General features: G+C 28.4%; 1 protein-coding gene across 3 annotated transcripts in view; it reads right to left on the bottom strand.

Moving 5' to 3' along the window:
• Positions 1 to 12,132, bottom strand: part of LOC117168562 (polyadenylate-binding protein-interacting protein 2) — an 18,709-nt gene extending 6,577 nt beyond the window's left edge. The window contains exons 1-3 of one of the 3 annotated variants that reach the window (XM_033354309.1): positions 11,997 to 12,132; positions 5,992 to 6,177; positions 4,135 to 4,326 (exon numbers count right to left, since the gene is read on the bottom strand). In XM_033354309.1, coding sequence (XP_033210200.1) covers positions 4,135 to 4,326; positions 5,992 to 6,159 — 360 coding nt within the window. In that variant the 5' untranslated portion in view covers positions 6,160 to 6,177; positions 11,997 to 12,132. Of the gene's footprint in view, positions 1 to 4,134; positions 4,327 to 5,991; positions 6,178 to 11,380; positions 11,593 to 11,739; positions 11,958 to 11,996 lie in introns of those variants that run through there. The other 2 variants (XM_033354311.1, XM_033354312.1) reach the window with 2 other exon arrangements.
• Between the last annotated feature and the right edge of the window lie 1,025 nt (positions 12,133 to 13,157).

The raw sequence follows: 13,157 nt of genomic DNA, 5'->3' as shown, positions 1-13,157 counted from the left end.
TGCTTAAAATATTGAACATTTCCGAAAAATTTAATTTGCGTAGGTTCAGCAAAAAAAAAAATATTTGAGCCTAAAGTTTTATTTAAACCCTGAAAAGTTTAGTTTCAAGTCGGCCAAATAAACATCGTATATTGTGTATGGTAAGATTTAAAAATAAATTTTGAGACGGCTAACATTCCTACAATTATTTAAGTTTCAAATGGATCAATTTTAAACGTTTATTATTCCTTTCGTACGTTTTTTGACTAATAATTGTTTACCTTGTAATACTTCTTTTTCAATTTTTTAAATGAATGTCTATGCATATTCTAGTTTTTATAATAATAACTTTATAGTTGTAAAACGAACATTGGTTCTTAACATTCTTACGCACATTTACTAATTTCAGAGAAATTCCTGCATAATTCAAGTATTTCATTTTAAAATATCGTATATGTAAAAAGAAAAGGACAAACGCCGGGAAATGATTGTGATAATATAATTTAAAATTGTACACCTTTTCCAAGTTCACAAATAAAAAATGGTTCAACCTTGAATATATAATATGTGAAATCGTTGACGTGTAAATACAATACAAAAATAAAAAAGCTTCGAATCAAAAAATTTTAAATCTTCATTTACGAACGTGTTCCATTCGACATTTTTACGATTATGACAATTATTCGATCTTGAACGGTTTCAATATATATGTTTATTTTTTAATAATTCAAATTTGATTTGCAAACTTCGAAGCTTCGGATAAAAAATCCGACTTGAGTGAATATTTTTGTTATGAATCATAACCAGTAAAACAAAAATACGTATGCACAATATTTTTCATTTATAAGCTACTAGAAGTTGTCCATAATTTTTGAAACGCAGAAGTATTATTTAATATTTTGTTATGCATCCACTCCTACTGGAAATCGTTAGAGGCCGTGCTGAAGTTACGTAAAGGAACGAAGCGTAACAAAATATTTCTACCCCCCCAACACTCTAATTCACGTAATTTATGGTTTTCAGGAATAATAAGATATGGGACGTGAAAGCAATAGAAATTTGTTGTATTCAACATAAAACGTAATTTGCAACGTAAGAACTTGGTTTTCAAAAATCCCTGATTTTGCCTTGACCAATTTTTCACAATCCCTGACCTTTCAACCAAAGAGATGAATTTTCAACTAAAAATATGAATCTTCCACGAAAAAATAATTTTTTAACAAACTGGTTCAATCACAGTTACATTTTTATCCAAGAAAGATTAAATTTCTATAAAGGAAAAATGAAATTTCTACTAAAACAGATTAAATTATATATCAAATATAGAAATTAAAATATTTTTGAATTTTCATCCCAAAAAGATTTTAGTTTAGCTTTTTATAGCATAACATACAGATATGAGTTTTAATCAAGATGTATATTTGTTACGAAGATACTTGAATTTTTAACACAAAAATAAGAATTTTTAACAAAACTGTTGAACTTTCAACTAGACAGTTGCATTTTTACATGAATTTTTAACCCAAAAAGACGAATTTTCAAACAAATAATAAAATTTATAACTAAAAAGATAATATCCACAACGTAGCAACTGCAAAAAAAAGAAATAAATACACACATACAAGGCAAATAAATTACCAACAAGAATATTATATCAATGTTACCGCGAAACTTAATTTAAAAAAATCCCTAATTTTTCATTTTCCCTGAACGTCAATCTTCAAAAACCAGAATATTAAACTTTTAAAATTTTCAATCTAGAATCTTTTATAAATGGAATTCCAGGTTTTCCAGGTCAAAAAGTCACATTTTTCCAGGTCTCCTTTTTTTTACGTCAAATAATGAAATAACTGTTCATAATAAATGTAAAAAATTATCCATTTAAGTTTGTATTCGCCAACAACTTTTAAAGAATGCAGAACCATAAATAAACAAATAATTAATTTTTTCCCAACATAAGTCGTCTTTGAAATGTTTTGAAATCTTTGTGAACTCGTTGGATCTTTGGAATCCTTGAAACCTTTTTGAAGTGTTCGAAATCTTTGGGAAATTTTTGTGAAACTTTTTAAAATATTTTTAAATATTTGTGAAGTTTTTCTTAAATCTTTTTTGTTCGCTGAAATCATTGAATTCTTTGAAATTTTAGTTAAATATTTCCAAATATTTGAAAAGTTTTAAAAGTCTTTAAAATCTGGTGAACCTGAGTTGTGAATCACTTGAAAAACCCGTTATATGGCCATGACTTATTCTAATTCTGAATTAACATCGAAATATTCAACTAATAATTTTTAAGTTCAATATCACAAAAAATGCATACTTTGACACTCGATATTAGCAGAGAAAAAATAAAAAAACTTATAGAATTATTCAAAATATTAAGTCTGTTCATTGCAATCTATAAAATAATTGGCAGTCTACAAAAAATGTCTAGAAATATCTTTACTTATTCTGTTATGAGTAAAAGATCAATTATATCTTGATAAACAACAAAATTTTCAGTAGCAAGATTTCTTCCAAACCAGATGTTTCTTTCATAATAGACTAAAAGATTTTAATTATTTTTCGCATTTCAATAAAATAGCTCAAAAAAATTTAATTCAAAGTTCGGGTGAAAAATTCAAGGAGATTTCCACGTTTTCAAGGTTCTGGTCATTGAAAAAAAGTTATCTCTAGACTTTTGAGATTTTTTTCTAAATCCCTGACTTTTCCCGGACAAATCAAATTCTCTGATTTTTTTTTTGAATTGTTGATGAATAGGTTCGTTGTCCGCTAACCAGATTTCTTTGACGCATAAAGTTAAGTTCATATTAAACTTCTGCACAATTACTGAGAGTTATTTGTTTTATTTGCGAATTTCCATAAATCACGTACATGAATGATGCACCCCAACCTCCTTTCGTAACAAACAGCAAACCAAATCTCCCCCCTCCCCGCTGTTACGTAATTTAGGTATGATCCTTTACGTAAACCTCTTTCTTTTTACCTAGCGTACTGTTTCTTTAATCCCTACCCTCAAATCCCTAGAAGCCTATGGGGTTTTTTAACGAGTCAGATGGTTACATAAACCAATGCAATGCATCATTGGTTTCTCTATCTCCCTCTCAAGTTAAATGCAAAGCAAAGGAAGCAATTTTCAAATAAAACGCAGGTATAAAATGATTATTATCTACGATCGACAAAGATTAATTGTGGCTTTACTCACAAATTTCATCCCTTCCAGACTAAATATTGATTAATTTGGTTTCAACGAAATCCAACTAATAGTAAATTTACGTCTTATGTAAATCAGGGCTCACCACTATCAGCATGTGCTGACTGACACAAGTGTAAAACTCACAGGAAGTTTTTCTGGCATTTTTTTCTTCATTTTTCAAGTTTACGATACATCTTATTTCCAATTTCAATTTCATGTTTAAGTTATAAAATGAATCCATTTTTCCCCAAGTTAAATCTCAAATTCAAGTTTTAAAAAGGAGAAAAAGTTTGGATAATTTTGAATGAAAATTTCAGAAAAATTAAAGAAAAACGACGGCCGCAAAAATCCCTTCCTTGATTTTCTTTGTTCTCCTTTATTTTTGTAAAAAAAACTTTAAATCAACATAAAAAATTATTTACCTAATTTTCTGAAAATCAATGTTTGTTTTTATTAAAAAGTTTTAATATTTATGAATGAAGTGGGTAAACTCTACTTCGAATTGTAGTATTTGATAATTCTCCATTCAAAATTTCCTTATTCTTATTATTTCATTAAAGAAATAATGAAATATACCACATTTTTAATAAAAATATTTTGTTTATTAACTTTATTTTCTTATTAATTTAATTAATAATTTTATTAATTTTTATTAAAATTTGAAAAAAAAACAACTAAACGTTCCATCATTATATATTCGTTCAATTGTGTGAACTATATAAATATTAATAAACAAAACGTTTATATTTATTTTCATATTATATTTTATTTTTGGGAAGGTTAATTTTTTCCAAGCCCGGCGAAACCTAGTCGCTAGAACATTTTTTTTAACAACTACCGATCAAATTTTGAGAACACACTCTGAAATTTATCCATTCAAGTTTTAAAAAAATGAAATAAAAAAAAGAAGACGTTTCGCAAGAGGATCAGAAAATTAATATAGCATATAATTTTGAAATTACCCGTTTAGCAACTTCATCATGCACTCGCAGGCTGCCTAGTTGTTGGCATAATTCGGCGCCGTTGTTTTCGACAGTGTTGGTAGCCGTCGACCAAGCTGAGGAGGTTTGGTTTCTCTGATGCTGCCTCTCTTCTTCCAGCATCGCTTCTAAACACTCCTCCATTAATTCCTCCTCTTCCAGCTGCTGGAGTACCTGCACAAATTGAAGGACCTTAGTATAAATAGACATTTTTTTTGAACCAGAGAAATCACAGCAGTTTAGTACTTTCAATTTTAGGCTTAAAAAAAGGGAAATTTTTTGATAAAATGGGATTAAAAGGTGATTTCATTTAGCATAGACAAATTTTTTGCATCATATGGGTATCTCGTGAATACTAAACGAAATTTACTTGAAAATAATGTATTTTTATCTGTTGATAAATTTTGATTCATTGTTTTTATCAATTTTTTCCACTTAAATGCGAATTGCACTAGTAAGCATAATATCAAAAACCAACTAAAATTATATTTTTGGTTGCAAATTCACTTTTTTTTTTGTTAACAATTATATTATTTGGTCGAAGATTGAACAATTTTATTAAAAATTAATCCTTTTTGTTTCAAAAATCACCTGTTTTGTAGTTCGACTTTATGGCTTAAAAATTCATTTTTATTGTTGTTGAAAATTCATCTATTTCGTTAAAAATGCAACTATTTTGTTGAAAGCTCGCCTTTTTGAGTTGAAAATTCAACAATTTAGTTGAAAATAATTTTGATGTTAATTTTTTGTTATCTGCTGGTCTGAAACCAATATTGTTTAAAAAATTGATTTTTATTTCTAATTAAAAAAAATTGATCTCTTGTTCCGCTGGGATCCAAATCCATATTTAGTTGAAAGTTTAATTATTTTGCTGAGAATTCAACAATTTTGTAAAAATAACACCCCTTTTGGTTCAAAATTAATGTATTTTCATAGAAAATTCAACTATGTATTTGGTTAAAAATTAACTTTTTTGTTCAAAATGCATATTTTCAGGTAGAAAATTCAACAGTTTCATAGAAAAATGGTCTTTTTAGCTTGAAAATTCACCAATTTGGTTGAATTTTTTTCTTTCTCTCCTGAAAAATCTTTTTTGATTAACAAATGAACTAATTCGTTGATAATTATTTTGGCTAGAAAAATCGGTCAAAAATTGAATTATTTTGTTAAAAAATCAACAGTTTTGTTCAGAATTCATTTTTTTTTTTAAATTAAAATTCAACTATTTTTTAGTAGAAAATTCCTAATTTTAGTTCAAGATTGATCTCTTTGGTTAATAATTTAACCATTTTGTTAAACATTCTATTATATAGTTGAAAATTGACTTTTGTTTCGACAATTAATGTTTTAGGATTGAAAATTAAACTGTTAAAAAAAGAAAGAAAATACCTCTTTTTGGTATTATAATTCAACAATTTGGATGAAAAATCTACTATTTTGTTGAAAAGTAGTATTCTATTCATTTATTTCATTGAATATTCGCATTTTTTTGTAGAAAAATAATATTCTTGGTTGAAGATTAATCTTTTTGTTAAAGAATTCAACTTGAAGCGTATAAAATTGAATTTAATATAATCCAAAACATTAATTTTATTAACAAACAATTTATTCCCCTATTTTCGGGAAAAATTTACGTCTTGTCTTCTAAGATCTCGGATTTCAGTTTATGATTCTTAAACAGTGAGTCGAAACTTTGTAAAAAAGTAGGAATAGGTGAAAGTTGGGTCAAAATCGTCGATTGTAGGTGTTGTAGAGGATTTTTTCAATTTAAGGAGAAAAGGGGAAAAGGAGATAAGGGGAATTTAAGTAAAACTCTTGGAACTATGAATTCTAACAAACCTGCTTATCGAACTCCTCTTCATTCTCCATCCACAAATATTCCGAAAAATCTCCATCGCCTCCTCCTTGAACATCAGCTTCCCCTTCGACTGTGTCTAGATACGAAATTCCACCGTCATGGCCATAATATCCGTTACCGGAACCAGTGCTTGGGATCTTCATGATCATAACAGCTTCGATTCAACGCTATAACAAATTTGAGAAATTGCTGCTGCATAGTTTTATATATACTCAACTCAGCATGAATAATTTCTTTTGGACTTGGGCGCATGACGCAACCTGATGAAACTAAAGCGCTGCGAGTGCGGCCCATCAGCTGTTTGCTACGCTTGACTGAGCACATTATATCTTTCAGCCCCGCGGCTCCTCTCACCGCGAAACTGCGGAGGCCAAAAGTTCTAGGAATATCGTAAACCGGGGGGTCTTATATCGGGAGATGAGTGTATTACTAAACGATCTTCAGCTTTGAATACAAAAACGACAGAGAGCAAATTGCAGGTTGGTAATAAAACTTCATTTTCAAAATTTCTGAACTAATTACTGATTTTTCCCGGCCAATAGTATTCAAAGAATAAACTTCTAAGCTTGCAATGGTTTTAATACACTATCTTTTATAAATGGAAGAAAACAATTTTAAACGTATACATTTCTAAATTATTATTCTCAGGGCTAGTTTAGTCCAATTTACTTGAAAAAACTGACCTATTTAAAACCAAAAAATGACTAATTAGCATTGATAAAGCAATTAATGTTATTTTTAATTTAAAAGAATTCAAATAATTTGGAATAAAATCAACAAATCCAAAAATTTCCATAGATTTCAGTAAAGTTGGAGCCAATTTAGAGTTATAGAAAGTTCAGGTAAATGAGAAGCGTTAAAAAAATGCAAAGGAATTCAAAAGAGTTTCATGAAGCGGCTAAGAATTCAAGTTGAGATTAAAATACTTCAAGATGAATTAAACAAATATTTGAAAATTCAGGGTGAATTTTAAATTAATACAAATGAATTGTGAAAAAGATTTGATTTCTTCAAACCTTTTATTAACTATGAAATCTCACACTTGATGTGAATGCATTCTTTGAAATCCATCAGAATATTTCAAAATACCTTTAGAGCTTTTAAAATTCCTTAATATAATTGAAATCCACGAAAATCGGACGAAATACTACAGAAGCTTGCAAAATATCTTAAAACCTTATAGATTCTGTAAAATCTTAACAACTGGATGACCAATATTTCAAATCCCTTAAAATCATCGTAATACTTTGAAATTTTGTAAATCTCTTAAAAAGGTCTTAAAATCTTTTAACAATAATAATTTATAATTATTATTCAATGAAAAATTCAATGAAAAATTCTCTGAAATATTTGAAATCTCTTGAAATATTTTAAAGCTTTTGAAAATGCCCTTCGAAAATCCATTAAATGAAATAAAGTCAACAATTTTTAGAAGCTTTAAAAATATCCTAAAATCATTTAAGGCCACATCGAGTTGAAAATTGGGGATAATAAATAAGACACACTAAGAAAGGTGGGTCTGGCCTTAAATTCTAGTAATTATGAAAAAAGTAAAAAAAAAATATATTTACACAATTTTTTTTTTTCATCATTATAAAAATGTAGTACCAGGCACACCTTTCTTAATACTTTCTATTTAGTATCCCAACTTTTCAACTTGATGTGGCGCTTCGTGTAGAAATAAGGTAGTAAATAAAAAAAAGTGACGGTAAGCTAGGAATCTGATCACATAACCCGCTCATCACATGGCCTTAAATTCTATCAAACCTCTGACAATACCTTGAAATTTGTAACAATCTTTTGGAATCCTACAAAATACCTCAATTCTTGTGAATATATTCTTTGAAATCAATTCCATAGAAATCTTATAAAATATTCGAAAATATAAAACTTCTTAGACACAGTAAAATAATTCCATATCTTCCAAAATTCTAGAAAAATCTTTACAACCATATGAACAAAATTTTAAATCCCTATTTTTTATTATCCCGTTACGATGCCTGGGAATATTTTTGAATACCTTAAAATCTTTAAAATTCAATAGTTGTTAAGCCCAGGAGTCATTTATTTTAAAAAAGGGACTAAAGTGATATTTCCATTTAAACAAGTGACTGAAAGCAACTGTGTGGAAGACCCTCTGACAGTCACGCAAAAGTGCTTCTTACAGAAATTCCCCGACTTTTGCAATATTTTTTGTTCAAAATCGCTGACCAACAAAGTTTAAATTAAAAAAAGTTTTGTTAAAAGTGAAGTTCATTTTATTGTTGTACTGGTTTCGTATGTCTATAATGCATTATCCGTTGAGATAAATAAAGCAGGTGCAAATGAAAGTTTAAAAAAGAATGACTGCTATTACTTTCACAGAAGCAATTCAGTTTTTAAAAATATTTCTGTGATCAACAAAACTTTTTATTTTCTTTCTTTTAGATTTAAGGATGTACTATAGTTATCTTAAGTACAAAAATGAGTATTGTTAAAATGATTAATAAATTAGAAGAAATTATTCCGATTTGTTAATGATAATTAATTTTAGAAGGAACTGAAGATGAACTTTAGAAAAAATATTTTTTGTTAACATTGTTTATCAAACATTATTTATTTAGAATTATTGTTTTGCTTTCTGTTTTGGTAAAAGTTTCAATTCTTATTTCATTCTAATGCTGTAGGGTTCAGTTTATTCATCGAAAGATTCCCTACAAATCTCTTTGGTACGTTTTTACTTAAAACATTTAATTTACGAAAAATATTGTTTATGAAAATGGTGTCATTCATAAACTTTTAAAATTAAAAATGTACTAAACAGCTTTGTAAATGCACAAGAGATTTTTTACTAAAGAGAAAGAGAAAACATAAAAATCTAAATAAAAAAGATTAAAAAACAGTTCCAAAATGAAATATTTTTTCTAAAGTTCACCTTCAGTGCTCTTCCAAAATTAGTTACAATTAACAATGGAAGTATTTGTTCATTCAGGGTGGCCGTTTTGAACAAAGAAAAAAAATTCCGGGTCATTTTCCGGTTCGTAAACATTATTCACGACCAACGAAAATTAAAAATTTGAATTTTAAAAGCTTGTAATACTTTTCAACTGAACAATTTAAAATTGAATGCAATTACGCTGCCAAATAAAAAAAATTAAATTTTATAAATTGTAAATTTAAAAGATTGAGATTCGTTTCCAAAAATATAAAGTCTCGTTATGATTTTCAATGCTCTAAATTGAAAGAATCAATCAATGAATTTAAAAAAGTTCAAAATTTTATTAAAAATTTTTTTTAAATCAGGTTTTACATTTTTTTTAATTTTATATTGTTTTTGGAATTTTCTCAGAAGTTCTAAGCATCTTTTTAAATGATTCGAATTTCCTTCAATTATTTTTTTAAATCCTTCATAATTAAAAAAATTTCCTTAAAATATTACACACTGATTTTGGACAAATGTGTAAATCCTTCTAAATCTTTTTCAATATTCTCTTAAAGTTAATTTTTACAAATAAAAAAACCGTTTTCAGTGTCCCTAGAAATCTTAAGAAATTTTTTTTTTTTTATCAATTTGATGTCTTTCAAAATTCTTGAACAACTTCTAAATTTGCACCGTAATTTCCATATGATTTTGTCAGATATTTCTAAATGTTGAGTAATCGTTCTTTTTCTTAATTAAATTTTTCAAATTGAATGTTTTGAAAATGGAACATGTTAGACTGAGACAATACTTGAAATTTAATAAAAGCCTTTAATTATGAATATATTATTTTGAAGTTACGTCTTGTAAAATCAATTATTACTTCATTTTTAATCTTTAAAGAACAGTACAATTTTGAAGATAATTGATTAATTTACATTCACAGTTGATCAAATAAAAATGATTTTTATTCCAAATCTTCGATTTCAAACGCTTTTAATTTTGGGTTAAATATTTAAAACTAGATTTAAACATTTTTTTGAATTAAAATGTATGCTTAAAAACTGAAAACTAAAATGTAAAATTTTTAAAGTGAAAGATTTTCAAATTACGCATTCTAAACTGAATGATATCACAATTTAAAACCATGAAAATTAAACTACTACTTTAAAAACCGGTTAAAATCAAACTTGGGAGCATTTTTTTTTAATTTGTACAATTCCTGGCCAAAAAATACATTCAATGTTTTTTCCCGGTCATTTCCCCGTTTCGCTGTCCAGCGGCCACCTTGTCCTTTCTTAAGGGATATTTATAAATTTTTGTTTTTCGGGTCTATAATTTACTAAAATTCTATGATCTATTTTACTTCAAAGATTGTTTTTGAGCAAAAAAAGAAAAACACTTTAATGTGCTCGTAAATGCAGAAACAGTTATAGAATATATTAAACGTTTCGAAATATCTGTTCTATTTCTCAATAAAGTATTTACCACTAGTTTCTTTCAAGTTCGAATGAAAATAATGACAGCAATTAATAATCATAAAGACAAAAGTATCCAAGGAGACAACAGATCTCTAATATCTCTGCAAGTGATTCTAAAATTGAATGAAATGGAATACAATTGAACGAAATTAATGATAAAGCTCTGAAGCGTAATTGAATGACAGAACTTTGTTATAAAAAGCCTTTTTATCAGCCTAATACCCAGAAATGAAAAAGAATGACGATATGGAATATTTTTAATTTACTCAACACTCTTTAAATATTGCTTTTTTACCACCTTGTCATATCTAATCAAATAAAACCTTCGATATGAAACGCAATATCATGAAAAAAGTTTCGTTCCTTTGAATATCATTTGCATTAATTATTTAAAATTAAAAAATTGATTACATTTTCTGTGTATCTATCCTCTGCAGTGAGTTATTGATTTGTTTTCAAAAGAAATATAAATATTTAGTTTTTTTTTTAATTTTAGCTGTACCGTTTTTAAAGGAAAAGCTTCCCAGAATATTGCAGTAGAAATGTTGCAAAATCAAAAACAAAATAAACAATTACAACACATTAACAACTCTGAAAATACTCAGACGCAAGAAAAGCGATCTTTAACTCTTGTTTACTACTTTTGCTCATCCCCACTTTAATTAAACCCCACTTCCAAATCAAAGAAATCAGCAATATGCTTGTTCTAATTATGGATTGAACCCACATACGTGCTCTGAAAGGCAAAACATATTCTTCCCAACCAACAAAAAACACTTTCACAAACAATAAGCCACAATTTATCAGCAAATTCCCATCTTATTTAGCGAATTTGATACAATTTTCACAACGGAAGCAAAACTTTTCTGGTAGTTTCTCTCGCGACAGATTTCTCAGAAGCAGAACGGCATAAACTCTTTGAAGCTCAATTTACAGCATATTTTCCGATAAAGCAAAAGAAAACACTTTTTAGAGAATCCCTTTAAATACCTTGAAGCGTAGCACCAGTGTAGACAATAAAATACCGAAATTGGCTATCACACGATTTGAGAAACGTTCTTTCGCGAAAAAAAGGGGGGGGGGGAGCAATTATTTGTATGCGTCGTTCGTGGCGACCTAGAAGCTGAATCGAATCAGCGAACCGTCGATTAAACGTAAAACACAACGACAGACAAGGCGAGACTGAAGGCTTCGAAAGGTTGATGACCAAATACAACCTTGGAGCCTCTCAAATTGCCTTGAAACGATGAACGAAATGCTTGAATCGTCTCGGCTCCCAACGTACATATGGGAGTGCGCGATTCACTTTTGCCAATTCAGCCACCGACCCGAAAGAAATTTCAATTTACCTTGAATTTAGAGCCGAAATGACGAGAACTACTTGCGAATTTTGTTCTTCCGGGACTACGAACTCATAGTAATCGAAGAATGTAGCACGAAACCGCTTGACAGATCACCCAAGGGGCGACCATTTTTTCCTCTGTCTCGCTCGCCGTCACCGTGCACAACATTTTTGTTAATCGAATTCGCACCACACCTCGCAGAATTAAAAAGCTTCTGCTATATCTGCGAGTCGATCAACGCTTTTCTTGTGATACGCACATACCTTATTGCGACTCCTGGTATGATGATTTCCGCACAAAGTACGATTTACGCAGTTATAATCGATAAAATACGTGTCGCGCAAAACACAAATTGGCCACTGCCTTTTGCTTTTGCCTCAGTGACGGCGTTAGCCATATGGTGCTGCCATCTCCGTGTTGTGCACTTCAAGTGCTGCACTTAACGCTCCGCTTGGCAGCTTGGCACTTTTTGGCACTTTTGACAGTTGGCAGGCGTTGGATCCCACTTTTTTATTTATTTTTACATTTTTTTAACCTACTAGAGTCATCAGGGAAGTTTTTCGATTGGAGGGGAAAATACTTTCTATGCAAAATAAAAATTCCGAATAACTATTTTTGTTTTGTTTGTTTAATTTTTTAACGTTAAATAATTCAAAAAATCTTAAGCAAATTCAAAAAGGTTTTTGATAATTTCAGATGTCAAAAAAAATGTCAACCAAAAAGTGCACCTTAAACCAAACAAAAACTAAAAAGGATGAAATATTTCTTAAAATCGGCAAATTTTCTACAAAATAGTTTACTCTTTAACCCTAAAATTTGAATTTTGAACAAAAACTTTAATTTTCAACCAAATACACGAATTTTCTACAAAAAAAGACGAATTTTCAACTAAAAGATAAATCTTGAAAAAATTAACTTTCTTACCAAGTAGTTGAATTATCAACCAAAAAAGACTAATTCTCAACGAAAAATGTAATACTTGATATTTCAATACAAAAAAAATTTCATTTTAAATAAAACACAGTTCAATTCATTTAAAAAACGATTTTTCAAAAAAGTAGTTGAAACATTGAACAAAAAAGATTAATGTTCAAACGGTTGTATTTTTAAACAAAAAGGATTATATATCCCAGAGAAAACGAATTTAAAAAAACAGTTTATTTTTTTAACCCTAAAATATGAATAAATTTTCCACCAAATAGTTCAATGTGCTACCAAAAAGACGAATTTTCCACTATAAAAATGAATCATTAAAAAAATGACTTTTTAACGAAGTACAGTGAATTTGTGACCAAAAAATACAAATTCTCAACGAAAAATGTTATAGTTGATATTTGAATGAAAAAATTTAATTTTAAATAAAAAGTAGTTGAATCTTTAAGTAAAAAAGATTGACGTTTAATAAGTGGTATTTTTAACAAAAA

The sequence above is a fragment of the Belonocnema kinseyi genome, chromosome 2, assembly GCF_010883055.1.
Source record: "Belonocnema kinseyi isolate 2016_QV_RU_SX_M_011 chromosome 2, B_treatae_v1, whole genome shotgun sequence".
Lineage (NCBI taxonomy): Eukaryota > Metazoa > Arthropoda > Insecta > Hymenoptera > Cynipidae > Belonocnema > Belonocnema kinseyi.
The sequence above is the reverse complement of the archived record's forward strand: the minus strand, read 5'-3'. Positions and strand labels throughout refer to the sequence as shown.